The sequence below is a fragment of the Protobothrops mucrosquamatus genome, unplaced genomic scaffold (genome assembly GCF_001527695.2).
Source record: "Protobothrops mucrosquamatus isolate PMUCROS unplaced genomic scaffold, P.Mucros_1.0 scaffold62, whole genome shotgun sequence".
NCBI classification, from domain to species: Eukaryota; Metazoa; Chordata; class Lepidosauria; order Squamata; family Viperidae; genus Protobothrops; species Protobothrops mucrosquamatus.
Window position 1 is genome coordinate 976,949 of NW_015386441.1, and position 20,887 is coordinate 997,835.

Below are 20,887 nucleotides of genomic sequence, written 5' to 3' on the forward strand. Positions count from 1 at the left end.
TCACATTAGTCACATGCGAGTTGCTCATTCTGTACATCATTCCATTGCAAAATGGAAATCTATGGCTAATTATAGCAGTGTACTATTGCTGCATGTAGTGAGATTCCCATATATTCCCATGAATATATTGGAAAACATGATTGGTACATATTTCCGTATTCATTCCCCTATTGGAATGATGTGCATTGGCCTAATAAATGCAAACTCCAAAACTCTCAGTTTCTATACGTGCAATTTTAGGGTAGGGCTCCTTGAATACTCAGAAGTATCATTTTTAAATCCGTCAGGATCATTGTCATGAAAACATAGATCAAATCTTAAGAAAGCACTGAAAACAGTTAGCATTCTAGCATCTCAAAACCCATATCCGCATTCCCCATAACCTGCCCGTATCACACATACCCCAAAAGTAAACTTATTGCAGCTGAAGGATAAATATTCAGATTTAAGTCCGTTTGTATTTAAAATTAACTAAAGTATGGATTAATCCTCTCCAATCGTAAAACTGGAGGTAGGCATGCAGACAGGGATAAGACAAAATTCAGTGCATCCATGCCCCCAGGCACAAGTACTCAACACTCTCTGAATGTGAAGTCATTTATGAAGTCCTTTACAACATGCAGTCAAAGAGGTTAATTGAAAAATTTCTTAATGTCATTATGAAAGAACTAGATTAACCCAAGTTAATTCACTTTATTGTTCAAAATAAAGAGGAATAAGCATTGAACTCACTTGCAAATTTGGGGCATGAATTAGGGGTGAGATGTTGTCTTTAAGGACTCTGCCAGTTTAATTAAGATATGGAAAATTGCTTATTGTTCTTCACCACTAAAGTGCTAGGAATTAACAGCCAAATGTGATGCCTGTGCCTTTCATATCTCTACCATGTGTTTGTTTGTTTAATACCCATAAGACTACATCATTAAACCTCAAGCACTGATTTCACTAATTCGGCACCAGAGCTACATGCTACAGCAGCAAACACCTTTTCTAGTCAGTCATAATTGAACAGCTGGATGTAAAATGCATTATTATTTTTAGGTTCCTATCTGACTTTGACTTGAACCCAAATACTTTTTTTCCTTCCAAAGCAAAATGTCTGACTGTCTTTGTAAAACTTCTCTCTCTCTTTCATATAACAACACAGTCAAGTTAATATGCTTTATCTAGTTTAGCAGGAATTCAAAACAATGGATGCTAAGTCCTTGCTGTATCCATTTTCACAATACACTGTTCTTTTTTTCCCTTTAGGAAGTATTACTTAAAAGAGCAGCTGACCTTGTTGAAGCTCTGTATGGTATGCCCCACAACAATCAGGTACGTCCCGATTGTCTTCCTCACCTACATATCTATTTACTTCTACACTGACTGGATTCAGATATTGCAGTAAATCATATTGTGGTTTATTTGATTTTGGTTGAATGTGTTGCATCAACTTATTCATTATGGTTTAGAAACCACGGTTTGTGGTTTAGTGTCTGAACCACCCATTGTGGTTTTTTCAACCATAGTTAGAGCAAATCATGACTTAGCATGGTCTCTGAACCCAGCCCTACAATAGCAGGTATTTTGCATCTTGAATGTCTAACAAAGTACCAGTGCATTTATTCAATGCACAGCAAAGTTCTATTGGTCACTTGGCAGTTTGATATGAAACAATGTTCTTAAGAAAAATTTAAATTCATTGATTCTTTTGCTTGCAAAACCAGTTTTTCTATCCCAGTATATAATTTTAGCTGAAGCAGCTGTAATAAAAGACAACACTGAATGTAGTCTATGTATTTGGGACTAAGGTGAACCCTATTTGACCACCAACTATGTTTAGAATTTTGATAACATATGACAGTTATCAAGAGCCTGTGTGGTGGAATGGTTAAAATTCTGAACCAGGAGTTGTGAGACCCAGGTTCTAGTCCCTCCATAGACACAGAAGCTGGTTGCATGATATTTTTGCCCATCTCTCTCAGGTCTAGAGTGGAGATATAGAAAAACACCTATCTACCAACCCATACTGGACCAGCATAGTAGATTATGATTCAGTAGCATGCAGTGGCTATCATGAGAGTGGTGGAACTTTGTTTATTTAAGCAGTAGTTGCCACAATAATGTGGTCAATTACAACAACAACAAAAGAGCTGGTAGTGGTGGAGAGGCATGGAACTCCAAGGATATGGAGCTGGCCTTGTTGAAGGTGTATTCAGGAGCTGTGATGACACAGTGGTTAGAATGCAGTATTGCAGGTTAATTCTGCCAACTGCCAGAAGTTCAATCCTGACCGACTCAAGGTTGACTCAGCCTTCTATCCTTCTGAAGTCAGTAAAATGAGGACCCAGATTGTTGAGGGTAATATGCTGATTCTGTAAATTGCTTGGAGATGGCTATAAAGCACTATGAAGCAGTATATTAGTGCTATTGCCGTATGGCATGCCCCACAAAACAAGCAAGCAGATCCCAATTGTCTTCCTCACAAATACAGTAATGGCCAAAGAGGTCCACAAGTACATTGGTATCATCAAGCAGATCACAGCTTTAAAAAAAACTGCTGCACCAGATAAAAACATGGGTTGGGTATTACAAAATATCAAAACAATAATTTGTTGCATAATACAAAAAGAAGTGTTTTATTTTTTTAAAGAAACAGATGTTTTATTAGTAAAAGTGCTGGCAAGATTTTTAAACTATTTCTGCCCTGAACTCACTACTGGAAAATTATAGAATTTTTATTGTACAATGTACAATGTTTGTAAGTTAAAAGGAATGTAATCTTGCCAGTAATCCTGCCTGATATATAACCATAGGTCGCTAGGCATCATTTATTAAGATTTGCTAAATGAAATATAGGGTGATTAAATGATACTATATGTTAGAAAAATTATCCATTTACTGTTTCATAGGAAATAATCCTGAAACGAGCAGCCGATATTGCAGAAGCATTATATAGTGTGCCACGTAACCACAATCAGATTCCTACCCTTGCCAACACTCCAGCTCATACTGGTATGATGGGAGTAAATTCATTTAGCAGCCAGCTAGCAGTTAATGTTTCAGAAACATCACAGGCTAATGACCAAGGTAGGTGAAGTTTTAAGAATTATGTAGCAAAGTGATTCATATCTTACCCTTCTACAAAACCATTATCTTAGTTATGCAATTAGCTCCCTGATTATTGGGATTCTTTGAATTTTATTTTGTTTTGTCATGTTGTGTTAGTTGGAAAGAATTAATAACTTGAATTTGATAATAACTAAGCATTGTAAAGTATGAAATTTGAAATTTAACTTTGTAAAGACTGCTAGTGCGTATCTTTCTTTGTTTTTCCTCAAACCTCCAATTTGCTTTTTTACTACCACTCTCTTTCGGTCGAACCATACGTCTTCCTTCATAAAGTTTTGACCGAATATATATATATATATTATAAAGAGATCATCAACAAGTATTACAATGAGAGGTAGTCCTCAACTTACGAACACAATTGAGACCAAAATTTCTGTTGTTAAGTGCATTTTGTCCCATTTTACGACCTTTCTTGCCTCAGTTGTTAAATGAATCATTGCAGTTGATAAGTTAGTAACCCGGCTGTTAATTGAATCCGGCTTCCCCCGTTGGCTTTTGCTTGACAGAAGGTCACAGAAGGGGATCACGTGACCTTGGGACACAGCAAAGGTCATAAATATGAACCTGTTGCTAAGCGGCTGAATTTTGATCAGGTGATCACGGGGTGCTACAAAAGTCATAACATTGAAAAAAGATCATTAAGTCGCTTTTTTTCAGGGCCATTGTAACTTCGAACGGTCACTAAATGAACTGTTGTAAGTGGAGGACCACCTGCATAGATGCCCATCTTTTGAGGAAAATAAATTTGTGTGTTACAGTTAATAGGAATTGTGATAACCATTTTCTACTAAACTTGACATATTTAACTAAGCATCCTCCAGTAAATTTATTTTGCTAATAGCAAAATATATTACAATTATGGCAAGATATAATTTCCATCTGGTTTCAACATGCTGCTTAAACCATGGGTTAGTACTGTCAAAATAAGCTAGCCTCCCTTGAGCATATCAAAAGTACCTGGGTGAAGGAATCTGAACAGTTTTATTTCCAATAATAAGAGCTTTCCATGTTTTCTAAATCTAAAGCAATTATTTTATCTTAATTTCTGACACATAGAAATAAGCAAGTATAACATGATCATTTGATGCTATGATTCTGAAACAAAAGCAGAAGCTTCTTTCTTGTGGCTAGAATTGGAGGGAATTACACAAATTTGGAGAAGATAATTCTTGTAACACTAAATCCTAGGCTGATGCTCAGTATGGACATAGCCATTGACTATATATTAAAACAACTGTTTGTAGCCAAATCCACTGAATCAATTAAATGTGGCTAATACTTGCAGTCCTAAACATAGTACATGGAATGAATCTACTGATTTACTTTCACATAGACATGGACTGGATTGCATATGATTTCTGTGATACCAACATCTTTTTCATGGGATTTTAAAATATATTCTTTTACAATTTAACAAAGCCTTCTTGAGTCATGTTGCTATCAAAAATGTACTTATTTTTTATATTTATTCAATATTTATGAAAGCATGGTAAACAGAAGAAACTCTATTTTCTAGTAAGAAATTGTTAATATTAAGAAGGATGATTTCTTTCAAACCATTTTTGGGAGTTACATCTCTGCAGAAAGTTACATGACCTTATAATAGCTTTTGCAAACTTTGCAATCTGAAAACTTAAAAGGGGAAAGCTTAGATTTTGATGATGCAATCCAGCCATTTAAGTTATGAGATTTATTGATAAAGACAACTGTGAGTGAAACTGACACAATCGGATTGGGGGAAAAAACAACCTTGCTGGGTGTGTCTGCCAGAAGCAGGAACAACTCAGAGTGATCACAGTTGGTTTAAGTAGAGATGGTGTGAAAAAGATGACCTTTCTTTGCCAAGAGATGAAGGAGCAAATGACATAAGCCAGCACCGTGTGATCAGTCAAAAGTCTGCAATCTGTGTCCCAAAGCGGCTTTTCCAAAAGGCATCTGGACTTTCTTGGTTTCCCTCCCCCCCCTTGAAACTGTTTTGCTTCTCATCCCAGAAACTTCTTCAGTTTAGTTTCTTGGATGAGAAGCGAAACGTTTTCAAGAAAAAACCCAAGCCCAGTTGCCTTTTGGAAAACCACCTTTGGGACCAGAATGGGACAACTCACCATGACCATCTCACCACAGCCAACTCGCTGTAGGATAACTTAATTAAATCAATCAACTTAATTATTTAAAACAATTTAAAAAAATATTTGAATTTCAGTTTGTCCCTCCTTTGGCCTCATTTCTGTAATGATTCTATTCCACCATTTCTCTGATATTAGTGTAACTTTTGTCCCGCCGTGAATTGTCCTGTGGCGAGTTGACCCTGGCAAGTTGTCCCACAGCAAGTTGGCCATGACAAGTTGGCTGTGGAGAGTTGACCACAGCAAGATCCCTTTGGGACAGAAATGACCTGGATGATTGAGAATTTCCATAGACATTTAGCTGTGCAATCTATGATGACATAAGAAACTCTTCATGCCCCATAATAATAATCCTTTTCTTGGGATGGGTTTTTCCTCCCAATACAGTAGGTTACAGTCGCAACACAAGCAGTGTTTCCCCGCGAGGATACGTTCCGAGCAGTACTCCTCAACAGTCCAATTACAACACAGTCAGCAATAGTATGAATGGATACGGCAATGCCAGCATGCCCAACCTTGGTGTACCTGGTTCCCCTGGATTCCTTAATGGCTCGACCGCAAATTCCCCTTACGGAAGTAAGTCTTTATTTCTAAGGCACATCATTCCATCATTCCTGTTTGTTAAGAACTTACTTTGTTGTAATTTCCTTTGATGTAAGCTACTGGATAAAAGGAGGGGTGACTCTGGAGGCTGGACAGTTTAAAAAAAGGAAAAAGATCACGGACAATATATTGGTACTTTCAAAAATTAAACCTATACTAAAAGAGGAAAAGTAAGTACCACATTGGACTGCTCAATTTACAATCAAAGTCCAACACAAAAGAGTTTGCCTGTTATCCAGAGCGTGGCAAGCCAAAGCATTTTATTTTTATATATGTATTATCCTTCCCATAAGAGGCAAGGCCCTACGATACATCTTTTTTTCCCTCTTCCCTTCCTGTTTGCAATAAACATCCTCAATATGAGTCCTGATTATTTTTGCTTTATTGCAGTAGTGCCGTCAAGCCCTACCATGGCAGCCTCTTCGGTCACCCTTCCTTCAAACTGTAGCAGTACACACGGCATTTTCTCATTCTCACCTGCCAATGTCATCTCTGCAGTGAAACAAAAGAGCGCCTTTGCTCCTGTGGTCAGGCCCCAAGCTTCTCCTCCGCCATCTTGCACCAGCGCAAATGGAAATGGGCTTCAAGGTGAGCTGGATCTCTCTATTACTTCTCCTGTGATTTCAAGGTGGTTGATTTGTTTTGTTACTTTTCCATTCAGAAGATGAATGGATTAAAAACAGTTTATTATCGCAGGCAAATATCAAAAGACAACCCCTTCCCCCAAACTTTAGAAACAAAATACATAGGGATTTTTTTAAAATGGCTTTTACTGCAGGGGAACAAAACCTTGATTTTAAAGACAGCAGCAAAATCATAGCCTACAGTTTTAGTTTATGCTGATTATTTCAAGCCTTATTGTATATTAGAAGAAAGAATAGCTGTTTTCCCATCATTTCTCCTTAAGGTTTTATGCATTAATTTTTAAACTAAAGTCCAAATATGGAATGTTTCTCATATACCTTTAAATCTGTATATATTTTAGGCATCCAATTTTTTCTTTTTTATTTTTGATAGTGATATTTTAATCGGCAGCATTTCCAAGGTAGGACTTTTCCTACTTGTTCTGAGACATCAACAAATATTTGAAATTTGTTCAGTGCTGCTGTTGTTCCCCTACAAATCTAGTTTTCTGCTTGCACTGGATCTTATTCCAGTTCAACTGCCAATAGAAATACGAGAATAAATAACTATAAAAAAAGCTTGAGGACATTAATGAGTGAGCATATACAGAGGGAAGGAAAATCACTATAAACACTTTTATTCAGGATATAAGTTTTTATTTAGAAATCTTTATATCTTTTTCAAATGGAAGGTTAACATCTGTCTCAGCTAAATTGATCTGAAACCTATCTGCGATGTAGACCAAAGCACAATCTAAGCACTTAAGACTATATAAATTGCTAGAATGTACTTCAACATTGCAGCAGCCATTCCCTCTTAGTTAACAGAAGTATTCACATTTTAGACTTTTTGCCATGTAAACTTTGTAGTATGCATTATACAACCCAAACACAACTTTCAAGCATATCCTACATACATATATATATATTTAGGGTCAGTCAAATTTATGCTATTAAATATGCTATTTTTGACTTTTTCAAAAATGTGATTACTTTCTTAAATATCCACTAATAAAAACATGCCACTGTGTTTGTTAAGAGTATAGACCAGAAATGGCCCAGTTTGTTGCTGGGGTCCTAAGCTACAGAATCTTTCATCCAAAGTGATGCCTAAATCCTGAACAATTTTTAAAAATTGAATTCAGTTCTTTTATCCCTTCGGATAAAAGTCACTTCCAGTCAATGAAATCCAAAAGAGTCTTCATCATTCTTCTTTCATCACCCAGACTATTTTACTAAGAAAATATTTTTGCTATGAACACCACTATGCTGTCCTCATGTCCAGGTACTAAGTGGGACAGAAGGTTTGTGAAAGTTCAGATCTATTCAAGTTGAACTAAACTGGCCCTATTTTGCTCAAGCCCCTTAACTTTCAGCTCTGGGTTTGCCAGTAGCCTGAATTTTGGTGAATAGTGCTACTGTTGTCCCAAAGGTGCTTTTTCCTTGAAGATGTTTTGCTTCTCATCCAAGAAGCTTCTTCGGTTCTGAAAAAAGCACCTTTGGGACAACCAAGACCTCGATGACTGAGAATCTCCATAGACAGCACTTTCATTGGGTGTCACATCCCAACAAGCAACAACCAAACCAGGCAAATCAAATGTAAGGAATAAAATATGTAACCAATCCAAGTATCCCTGGTTGAAGAATATTTGTTAGGCAGTGCCATACTTCAGAGCATCAGTCATTTAGAGTGGGTACATCTTCTTTTTCAACATACGTTTTCTTAAATTTTTATTTGTGCATTAGCAAATGTGATATAAATAATTTCATTTTAATTTCTTGTCCCTGGGAATAGTTGCTTTAAAAAAATCCTTTTTACAACTCTAGCAAACTCTGTTAGTAGAATCATTTAAATCCTCTGAATTTTATCTGTTATATGAAATAAGCATTTGAGAACTTATTTATTTGGCCTTCATTACATTGAAGAACTAAGCCAACCACAGTTTAGTATTTTGCAGAAATTGAAAACATTATTAACCAGTACAACAATAGCAAAGGTACATAATAGCTTTTCATATACTTAAAGTAAATTTATGCATTTTGATTTAAATAAATATATTTGAGAATTATTCAAGTAATTGTTACCTGAGAGTAATAGTTGCTTCTAATTGGAAACATGTTGTAACCACGTGTCTCAACTATAGATTGGCATTGAGATGTTCACCCCAGGCAAATCTTGAAGCAGATAATTTGTTATATGTACCCTAGATTTTCTGATTTACAGACAAGGGTTTCGTGTAATCTTAAATGCAAGTAGGTAAATCAGGGGTCTTCCACCTTTATTTATTCCTTTCTTCTACTTCTATTAGAGCTCCTTTTCTATCAATTAGTAGAAATATATCAAGGCACTACCTCTCATCTTCCTTTCATACTGCATAATGCGTCAGAAACCCTAAACCCCTCCTTTCTCCCATTCTTCTATGCAGGAGTCTCTGGAAATTTACCAGTGCCTCAGTCCTTTCTTCCTCCCTCCTGGCTGTAATTTTAAATCCCCAAACCAGTTTAGGAATCCTTTGTAGCCCGCATCTTCCTCTTCCAGCATCTACTACTGATCTCAGGAAATGGGAGAGGTAATTATGAATATGAATTGCTAAATATGCCAGCCTCTTCCCAATAAATATTTTTTTTGTATGAATGGGCTTTGTTTTTCCTCATATCTGGCCTCAAAGCCTGAATCAATGGATGCTGCTTTACATGCAAGGAGATATCCATGTGATTCAATTTCCTGGCGTGGACCACATTGCAGAATAACATGTGAAGAAGTGTGTCTTGAACAAGAATTTTTAGATGGTTTTTTTTTTAAGGTAGCCAGGAGGAGGAACAGGTCTACATGGTTCCAAGTTGGATTTAAGGCATAGAAACCTGAAAGGAAATAGATCTCAACAATGCTTTCTCCTGGTTGAGAAAGCGTTGTTCGCAATACCAAGAAAACAATCTTTACTGAGCTAATCAGGCCAAGGATTTTGATGATAAAAACTTGATTCAAACATACCTATTGAGGTGACACAGTTTTTACATGCAAACCTGGGTCACCTGGGCATACATGGGGGAAGCGTTCACTTAAAAGCAGGCCCTCATGAAAATCACCAGCAAGTCCATGCACCATCATGTAAAAGAGAAGATCTGACCTGTTTTCCTCCCCCTGATATGGGTTATATTGGCTTAGAGTCCAGGGGTCCCCAACCTTGGCCACCTTATGACTTGTGGACTTCAACTCCCAGAATTCCTCAGTCAGCCATGCTGGCTGAGGAATTCTGGGAGTTGAAGTCCATAAGTCATAAAGTGGCCAAGGTTGGGGACCCCTGGCTTAGACATAACTATAATGAATGGAATGGAATTTTTCCCGTGTAATCTTGAAGTTATATAATCCCCATTGGTATACCACACCATCCTTTTTTTTTTAGTTTGTTGTGTTACATTTTGAACCTCTTATCATATGAATTCATTTCTTCCTTATATCCCACTGCATATTGAACAAGGTATACATTTTAAAAATTAATAAAATTATGCAAATGTTCATAGAACCATTTTCAGCTATGGAAAGCTGATGACTTTGTGCCAGTCTCCTCTCTTGATCCATTCTAACCCATGGATCAAGTCAAATATTTTATTACAGACAAAGGCAAACCATATTAGCTAATTATGGAGAATAATAGCCCTTATGGGTAATTAATATATACCTATTAAAAATTCTAACAAACGTCGCTTACATTAAATTATGGCAGCTACTATAGCTGCTACTTCCTCTCTCATGTGGCAAGCTATTACGCACAATTTTGCCATATTTTGGATAAGGTGTTCGTATATGCACCAATAATTAGTAACTGCAAACCAAATTCTGGTTGCAGCTTCTAATCATAAAGCTGCACCTGGTACATGCCTCAGAAGCTGCACAATTGCTCTGAGAAACCTAGTTTGTATTAATATGAGCATTACGTAATTAGAACATGGTGTCACTGTAGACTATAAACAAACTGAGCCAGTTATTTCAGTTGGAACATTTTGATGGCAGCCAAGACCAAGCTACCTAAGCCATTGAGCATAAAAAAAGTGTTGAATTTCAGAAAAATTAAAAAATTAATTCTTTGTTCTGCCGGTGCTATTTGTGATTATATTCCTCCTGAATAACGGGATGCCACCACTTCAGATAACCGAAGCATTTAACTTGCTCTGTCTATTGAAAATTGTGCAACTTCAGTGTTTTGGCCATTATTTTGATCTTTTGGTACTTAAGGAATAAAGATAATTATAGGCTAATGCCTTTAGTACCAAATAAAGTTGTGAGAATGGGACTGCATAATCAATGTACAATAATACCGGAATGTTTAAATCAGATAATCTAGGTGGATGGTGCTGCACTGTATTTAGGTTTTTGGATAAAATGTTGATATAGAGATTAAAGAAACCAAAACAAAACAAAGTCCTGTCTTACATTAAGTACTTGCATTAGGTATTGCATCTGAGAGTGCCCCATTCAAATTGCATCTAATTCTTACATAGGTATAGCTTTAATCTATTGATAAATAAAGGGATAAGGACAAGATTGCAACACTGATAAATACTTATTGATTAGATATTAAAACACATAGGGGAATGTCCTACTCTAAACCCTTTTTTTGGGGGGGATCCAAAGATTTTGATTGTTAAGTGCCAGCTTAGACTTGGTTTATAACACTCAACAATTCTATAATTGCCAAGGCCATATCCAGCATCTTTTTCAAGGAATTATAATAACCAACCCTCCCTCATAAAGTGACACGTCTGCCTACCTAGTTGTGAGACAGTTGTGAGAAAAGTTGGAGGAGGAAATATACATCTTTTTCAGTGCCTACAGGAAAAGCAGAGCATATATTTAGCAAACAAATGTTACTATATTTGTAAACTCTGATAGAAAGAAGATGATGTTATTTTTCTAATGTGATTAAGCAATAAATGTATAACTTTTGCTTCTGAATCATTTTAGGGTTTTTTTATATTTCTATCCTTAATAACTCTCTTGAGATTTGGTTCAGGGATTATATTGTAGTAAAACAAGTGCATAGTTTGCTTGATTAGGTGATAGAAACAGAATTAACAAATATCTTGGGAAGGGGAATAGAATTTTACTTCACCAGCCCAAATATATATATTTGGTGGTTTCCATCTCAGTTTTATTCTATTGGAAATTAATAATATGAAGAAACATGAAGCCTTTATTTGTCTGCTTGTTCAATTTCTGGACTGCCCATTTCAATCAATGATTCTGGGCAGCTTACAATTCATAATAATGAATTGTAATAATAATAGCAATAGCACTTAGATTTATATACCGCTTCATAGTGCTTTGCAGCCCTTTCTAAGCAGTTTATAGAGTCAGGATATTGCCCCCAACAATCCTCATTTTACCGACCTCTGAACGATGGAAGGCTGAGTCAACCTTGAGCAAGTCAGGATCGAACTGCTGGCAGGGAGCAATGAGTCAGCCTGCAGTACTGCATTCTAATTCACTGCGGCACTATTATTATTATTATTATTAATAATAATAATAATAATAATAATAATGATGCTAGCTTTGGTGACTTATTCCAGTTTTAATAACAAGCAATCAACACTTCAATATAAATCTTGTGTCAGTGTATATGTTCACCGACTTGTAGTATAACTGATATTTATCCTATCAATTAATCAATAATAAATATTCAAAGGAAATAATAAATGAAATTAATATTTGAAATTGGGCTTTACATTCTAATATATTATACTTTTTCTAAAAATTACTTTTTGCATCTTAAGCTCCATGTAGTACATTTCAGAAAATTTAGCCATGCCGAGTGAGATGAACACATGTGTAGCTAACCCTGACCTTCACCTTTTGGAGGATGGTTGCCTTAATTTCATTTACTTGTCAGATGAGTTTACCTGAATAGCTTAGCAGGAAGAGGACAGATCAAGGTTACAGAAAGATCCCACACCCTCATTTTTTTCCCCATTACTTCAAGATTTAGGTAATAATTATACCATAGCCCACATTTCCTCTAAAAGCTTTAGCTTCTGTCATGACCCCAAATTTGAATCATGTATTGACAGACAGAAATAGAAGAAGCTACCCAAATCAGGAATAGTAACTCAGGATATTGGACTTACAAAACTTAATCCTACCCATACAACTAGTCTTTGACTTACAACCACAATTGGGACCACAATTTATATTGCTATCCAAGGCAGTTGTTAAGTGAGTGGTGCATTTCTGAATTGGATATAGCATCTCTGAAAGACAGCATCCCTTTGTAATCTGAGATAATATGAGAACTGCAGGGTTCAAGTTTGCTGTAACTTTGCCCAATATTAAAGATAAAAAAAATCTATATTTGTAAAAGCAAATTGAGCTTCTTTTCACTTGCCTTCTCTTCCGGTGTAATGCGAACATGTATAGCATAGTTATTTATCTAGCACAGCCTAAAAATATAATTATTTTTGTTGTGCTATGATCTTTTATCTATAATATCCAAATCTAAACTCTTTTTAGATCAAGAAATTGCACTCAGAATAACAGTACTAAGAAGAAAGAGAAATAGTATCCAACAAATATTTTGAAGAACACAAAATGTTTCCACCCATTACACCTTGTTTGAAAATATTATTTCATCACAAATCTAAACTATAAGCTTTCTTTTTTTTTAAAAAAAAAAATTACTTTTCAAAATTTGTTGATAATTTCAACTAGCTTGTCCTTTTTAAAGTTATCCCTGGAAAATCAGTGGCATGATCAAATTTAATACATATAAATAATATATAACATAATCCCAATGTGGCTAATTAGATATCTGTTCTTCTCAATTTGTTCATGTTCATTTATGTGTCAATGAAATGGGTATTTGGGTGTTGTGGACTTTATTAAGTGGTAAGAGTCAGTGGTATAGACATAGAAAGACTACATCTTTTGTTACTGATGTAGTGTAAGAGAAAATATAAACAGCACTAGGAATTAATATAAAAATCTTGGCACCTATCAAGATCCAATGTTGTATGACTGTTCCTCGTACCACCATTGTTCCAATTTCCAGTAAAATCATGATTCTCCAGGAAAATAATACAGACATATGTTTATACAGTATATGTCGTTCTGTCACCACCCAGAGTCGCTCTGTATAAATTTGATATATAAATAAAATAAAGTAAAATAATAAATATGCTGGTGAATATAATTGTGCGTATATGTATGTGTGTGTGAGAGAGAATATATAGCTGTTTAGTAAATATGAATGTTCTGAAGATCGTTTGGAAGCATACAGAGGAAAGAACATAAATTCTCATTTATCCCACTTGGAATGCCTTATATTTGGTTTATCAACTAAGTACAGGGATGTGTATAGAGATATTCCTTATGTGGAATTCACATATTTTTCATTTTGTTCTCATAACAATCAAGACAGATGAGTTAAGTTATGAGAAAGTAGCTATTCAAAGACAATATATTGATCTTCTCTCAACAGGTTTTCCCCTGCAAAACTCTAATCACTAAACTGTAGGTAGCCATTTATATAGGAAAGTTATCCACAAGATCACATGCTTTTTTAAAAAAAAAAAATTATTAATTTTTTCAAATAAACATATGAACAAATAATACAAATATGGTGCATTTCATTAGAAAAACAAACACATAAAAAGCCTACTCATTAGGTATTCAGAAATAATCGGCATTCCCCCCCCTACGGCATCCACACTCCCTCCACCTTCCTACCTACTTCCCTCTTCCTTCCTCCCCCTCTTGACCACTACCTCTCCTCTTTCCTCCTTCCCAACTATCCTACACATCCCATCACCTTCTTTTCCACCACCTCGGATGCAGTTTAGGGGTACATGCTTGATGTGGGATTGGTAATACTATGTTTGAGTTCATGCCCTGTTTACAAAACTGTACTGTTTGGAGAAAGATATATGTTTATATTTTTCCCCCAAGAAAGACTGATGTTTGAGAAAAATGTGAAAAGAGCTTCTTCTGTTCTGGATCCTCATCAAAATTAACATCCACTATTACAAGCAGGTTAGATTTGTTTGCTTGCTTGCTTGTTTAATAGAGGACCATGCAGGACACTGAAAGCAAATATCTCCACCATTGTTTCACTAAATTACAGGATGGTGAAATTTGGTTGAAGGTTGCTTTCTCCATTATTGGCTCTACTTTGACATAACCCTTGCTACTAAATGGTGATGGTGTTATTAGTATTCATTGCCATCAATTAATGAAAGAGAGCTTACTGTAGCTAACCAAAGCTCTGCTCTGTCCCTCATCTCTGAACTGCATTTACCACAAGGGAATGTTTACTAGCCACAGATTGTGAACAATGCCTCCCATTCCTCCACCATTTGGTATTGTTTCTTCCAGTCCTGATGGCATCATTGTGCAGAGCTAACTACATTGGAACTCTGCCATATTGGAGGAATTCACAGCTGGCAAGAGCTGGCCGCCATCCAGACAGTGGCACGTAGGGGTCGAAATGCAAGAGCATCTGGCTGTTATGCTCCATCTGTAAACCTGTGACTAATCTTTCCATGTAAACAAAGACATGTTCCAAATAGTGTGCACAATTTGCCCAATCCCATTAGTTATATCGAATACCAGAGATATTCCTCTTGAAAACATAAGAGTATAAGGAACGCACATTTTTTTTAAACCTAGTTTCTGCCATGGTCTTTATTGATATGTAAATAATATTTTATAAGCAAACTGGATGAAAAAAGCATCTGCCATAGAATGATGATGGACATGTAAAGAGAGGGGTGGCTTATGCATGACATTTGCTTCCCACCCCTCAGATTTCATGAGTATTGTATACTGATTTAAACTGATTAAAGGAAAGTAGAGTAGTGTAGTATAGTATAGAGTAGAGTAGAGTAGAGTAGAGTAGAGTAGGGGAGGGGAGGGGAGGAGAGGAGAGGGGAGGAGAGGAGAGGGGAAGAGAGACAGCAGGGAAAAGAAAGGATAGAAAGGAAAGGAAAGGAAATCTATAGAGGGAAAAATAATGCATTTTTGCCAGCTTCAGAAATATCAAATTTAATGGTAGAGCTGCTGTGAAATTACATTGAACAATCCTTTGTACAGCTCAGATTCCTTATGCTGCTTATTTAAGCACATGGATAGTCATGCAAAGAGATTGTATTACATAAGAAATGTGTACATACAAGAAGTTTTCAGAAAAAAGTGCAACAGCAAATCTGAGATAAATTGATATTTTTTGAAATTAATGAACTGGGAAATTGAAGTTTACATGACTACATAAAAATGTATTAATATTTCTTGTACAGAAATTAATGAGAAACAGTATCATGATAACATTTAAGTACCATTAGTTAAAACCATCCCTATTATAACTCTGCTAGGAAGTTAACACAATGACAATTTTTAAAATCTGTTTGCTTAACAAGTTTCTTCTTTGCTTATAATATATAACTATATAAATATCCTGAATGGAAGGGGAAGGGGCTGCATCTGGATTGCACTTAAAATTTAGAGACATTCAGTACAGGTATGGCAAGTCCTAGCTTTGCTGGTATTTAAACCTGCAGTCCCATTCTTAGGATAAGACACAAGAGACTATCCACAAACTTGTCTCCCTCCTCCCCTAAGTGTTTCAGTGTAGTCCTACAGTGCTTCAGTAATTGCATTAATGGCTACTATTTCTTTAAAGTAGGGAGTATCAGTTCCCGGGGCCAGAGATCATGCAATTCTGTGGGTACCTTGACCCTGAGCTTTTTATGTGTGAGACACAGAAGCTCTGGGACTTCCTTCTACACATTTCAAAAATTAACATGAGCTAACAAATAGGAGATTTCAACTTATGCCTTGTTATAGTGCTTTGATGGATTCCAAAGCAGATGTAACATAGTAGACTTTGATCTCAGAAAGTCACTGACTTATTAAAGTCAGCATACAATTAGAAGAAAGTGCTAATTAACAGAATGTCAAAACTGAAGCTGTCCATTTAGATCTGGATCTGCTCTGAATCTGAATTACCAAAAATGACCATGTTGTTTTTTAGCTGTCAACACAGTCTTCCTCCAGGGAATCTGGGCCACTGTTTGCCATTAACAAAGCGCTAAGAGAAATATCACACATGTGGGAGGTAGGATCCTTTGCATGTGCGCGTGTGCACACACAGATACACACACACACACATCAAAGTCAAATCTTACAAAAAAAGCTCTGTTAATAAATTCCAATTTTAGAAATAAAATATAGAAGAAGGATCAAGGAAAGCTTGTTGGATAGCTTATTATACAAAAAAAGGATGTCCCACTTTCTCCCCCAAACTGTTTGATAGCTACTGTCTTGCTAGATAAAAGGATCTATCAATTGTTTATCCAGATCACTTTTCCATGCAGTACCTGGGTCACGAAGACTTACACATTACTAAATTCCTGCACCTATCACTACTGTGAATTCCATTTCCTTTATATATTCAATTTATGGAATTCATCAACACCTAATTGAGTGCAACCTCTTCTTTTTTTTCATAAACCTTATCTGCCTACAAAACTGCATGAACAGTATTTTTTTTTAAGCTATAGTCAAAGGCATCTGGTTCCTAATCCAAGTGTTTTAGGAAACGGATTTGGTGAATGCTTCCTAATGATTTTCAGACATTGATGCTATGAAGAATTAGATGTGGTCAGCTTTGTTTTGCTTGCTTGTTTATTTTTTCTTTGCAAGTTTAAATACATAATGCAAGTAAATTAATAGTACTTTTTCTCTCTTTTTTTCAGCTATGTCTGGGCTTGTAGTTCCGCCAATGTAAATTCATTTTTTGTTTAGCTACTGTAGCACCAAGTTCAGAAGATGAGCTTTCTAGGGGACAAGTTTAGTATATAAGATATGCTGATGGAACCAGTATCTTCAAAATACAATCAGCAAAACATTGAAATGCTACAAAAAAACAAACTTTGTTTAAAAAAGTTTATTTAAAATACTAAGAATCAACATGCAAACAATCAACTTCATGAACAATTCCATTTTATTGACTGAAACTTCTCTCATATTTTCACATTTCTTGGTCATGAAGAAAAAGGAAAAAGCGACACTTATTTTGTATAAAGTTTCTGATTACGTCTTGGCTATGTCTAGTACTTGCTATGTGTCGGGAAAAACTTTGTGGATGCACCATTTTGATTATCATGAAACACGGATGAAAAACGCCTCCAAAACATTTTTCTGTACTCATAACTAGATTCACAATGGTTGTGTATCTCTATAATGTGAAATATTTTTTGTGGTGAAAAAAGGGGGCCAAGGAGGAGGTATGAGCCATCAAAACCGGGGTTGGGAGGGGAAAAGGATGAATATATGATTTCAGATAATTTTGGGAGACGGGAGGATGGGAGGGTTGATCATTGCTTAACTTCATCTTAATGAAATGGAACTTTGTAACTTATTGTAGTTAGAAATTGTAACTTTGATATTGAATTCTCTTGCCTTCAACAAGCACACTGACAGAGGGAAATGCTACTGTCTGTTGGTTTTAAAAAAATATACTTCCACTGCTAGAGCTTCCTGTTAAGCAAGTGTGATCTGCAACATTTTTTCAACTTTTGCTAGCACTGTATACTATTGCATTCTTAGGCTACTGTGAAGTCTATGTTTCTTGTACCAGAAAATTGTCCTTTTGACTTCTAGATCCTACTTCCCTAATGTGTTTTGTATGTGGTTATAAAATTGTAGACTTTTGTGATTTTGCCAAAGTTGTAGCTAAATATTTATACACTTGTCTTGAATTTTTTTCAGATCCACTTAAATATTTAGAAGATCAAATTTTTATTCCTTTTAAAGATAAGGAATAAAATAGCCCTACATTACAACTTCCTTTCACATGAACACTTGCAATCACCAAGGGAATTTATTTTGTAACATATTAATTATAAATATTGTATTTATCTTTGAAATTTTGTATATTTTCACCATTTTTCCTTGTATGTATGTTTTTTGTCATTTGACTGGTATTGTGATGCTGTGAAAAGCATTAAGCCAAGAACCGCTGCCTTCATATGTTTTTGTTTAAAAAAAATGTGTTCATGCATTTCATTTGTATTTCACAAAGTTGTTATTTGTTTTGACTTTCCATCTTTCTGTTATTTTGAGGAAAAACATTGTTTATTTTTATATTATTTTTAAGTTATCTGAACAAATAATTTTGAAATAAAGTTGTTTGTTGTATAGTTAAAACAAAATTGTGCCACATGGCTGTAATGAATACTAGTAGAAAATGTGCATGCAGCGCGGCCACAGGAAATGGATGGTTCTCCTATTTTGTGTTTGGATTTTCATTTTTCTTTCTTTCTTTCTCCATTTTCTCTGATTTCAGATTTCTTTTTAAAAGTTGCCACCTATGACTTTGCCACATAGCTGAACTGTGTTTACTGGTGGGAAGGGGGGGGGGGGAGAATCAGAAGCATAAATTAAAAAAATAAATAAATGAAATTCACTTCTGATGTTTTAATTGCAGTGTTGGCCACATTAACTTCCTTGGATGCCTTAAAATTAGACGTCTTTGAACAACTTTTGTGCTGTTAACCACGGGCTTAGAACAAGTGCATCACTACTTCATTTGGATAAATTATGGTGAATAAAAGCACAAATATGGGGTGCAGTTTTTTTTCATGTGGCTATAGTTACCCGCCCTCTGTTCACTTTGATGAGGCTTGCCCCAACCCCCTATAAATGACTAGTTGTAATATCCTAGGTGACCTCGATAAACTGTACTCTTGGTCAACAGCTATGTGACTTCTTTTTGTACCTGTTTTCTGCTGCACTCTGCATAATCTGTAACTTAGCGCTGATTAACAAAGAGAAAGACTTTGTATGCATTTGGGACCACACCTAATTTTATAACCTTTTTTATTTTCAGATTTTTGTTTTGTAGAGACTCTTACAGTAAGGACTGTAATTTATAAACTGGAACGATTTCTCTAATATATTGTGCCTGTTAGTGCCAATCCTGACATAATTGTTTCCCCCCCTTTCTTTCTTGCACTAAATGCTTTCAAATGCAGCACTGCAAAATCACTTTTGCACTCTGCAGCAGAATTAAATTTCTCAGCAAAAAGGAGGGACCATTTTTAATACAAAAGTGCACATTTTTCAGGAAATGTTTATAAAAGGTTTTAAAATTGATATAAATATATCACAAATTACAAAACATGCCCATTTTTCCTGTGAGAGTCAATAAGGCTTAGCTAAGTGAAAAAGCTGAAAAGTCAAACCGAAACTGAATTGCCTCAGTTTAATTTTGTATAAGTATGATTTTGATCTTAAAAAGAAAGGTCATGCATACACGATCAGAATGTTTCTTCATAAATACAATCTGTTTTGTGTTTTAGATCAGTTAGTCAATTCACTCATATTTCCTCATCCCAAATGGGAAACTTCACTAAATGATAGATTTTACTGTTAAAGACCCTACAATAAGATTGTTTTATCTGTACATTTTTCAGATATTTAACTGTATAAAAATGTTCATTTTACACAATATTTAATTAAAGTATTTCTTGTCTGTGAATTTCATTTCTGATAATTTTTCAGGTTTAATTATTAAAATATCAGAACATAGAAGCGAGCAACAATTGGGACTGTTAAAATCATGTTCATGTTTTAAAGAAGATATTACCAGGTGTAACTAAAGGACTTGCTTACACATCGATATGTATCACTGAATGTATTACTGCTATGCTCTCTCTGAATCCTTCCAGTGAAAATTGTGATTCAGTTGACATCAAAGCTGCTATACTTTCCTTGTGATAACTATTTTGCACAATGATGATTTTACATGGTTTGATGTTGCTTTCATTCATTAACAAATATGAATGTGTCCATTCCTTGCCCTATGAAAAAGGAAGGTCAGACAAATCAAATGATTGATAATCTTGATAGAACAACCTATGCAAAGGAAACTTCATAGGATCTGATATTCTGATGGTGCAGCTGGTGACTTCTAATCTGCATATCTAGGCAAGCATGTGCTGGTAAGAGAAATATATCAACTAGCTCTTGATAAAATTCTAAGTTGCTTCCAGTTATCCTGAGCAAAAAAAAACCCCTTACAATTTTATATGTAATTCATAGGAAGCCCTAAAAGGCATAAATGGGTTTTTTTGGGGGGGGGCAGTATGGATTACAGTTTACAAAAATAGGCCATCCCTATAAAGAGGTTAATGAAGTTATGTCCCCTTTTCACTGTTTTTAAAAATCTTTTTAAAAAATTAAGATTTATGCTGATATAAACAAAGAATATGGTGTGATGGAATAGCGGTAAAAACACTTGTCTCTCACACAGAAGGCTTAAGATATTTGAATTTCAGTCTGAGACCGGCTTTTGTAGCAAAGCCGGAACTATTGGACTAAATGTGAGCGAGCATGCTTTATATACGTTCTATGTCTTGACCGTTAAAAATGGT

General features: G+C 35.4%; 1 protein-coding gene across 1 annotated transcript in view; it reads left to right on the forward strand.

Annotated features, from left to right (window-relative positions):
• The window catches only part of EBF3 (EBF transcription factor 3), a 188,694-nt gene extending 171,456 nt beyond the window's left edge, over positions 1–17,238 (forward strand). Inside the window, exons 13-17 of the mRNA XM_029283363.1 lie at positions 1,252–1,317; positions 2,895–3,072; positions 5,625–5,813; positions 6,231–6,428; positions 17,207–17,238. Coding sequence (XP_029139196.1) covers positions 1,252–1,317; positions 2,895–3,072; positions 5,625–5,813; positions 6,231–6,428; positions 17,207–17,238 — 663 coding nt within the window. The remainder of the gene's footprint in view (positions 1–1,251; positions 1,318–2,894; positions 3,073–5,624; positions 5,814–6,230; positions 6,429–17,206) is intronic.
• Positions 17,239–20,887: the final 3,649 nt, after the last annotated feature.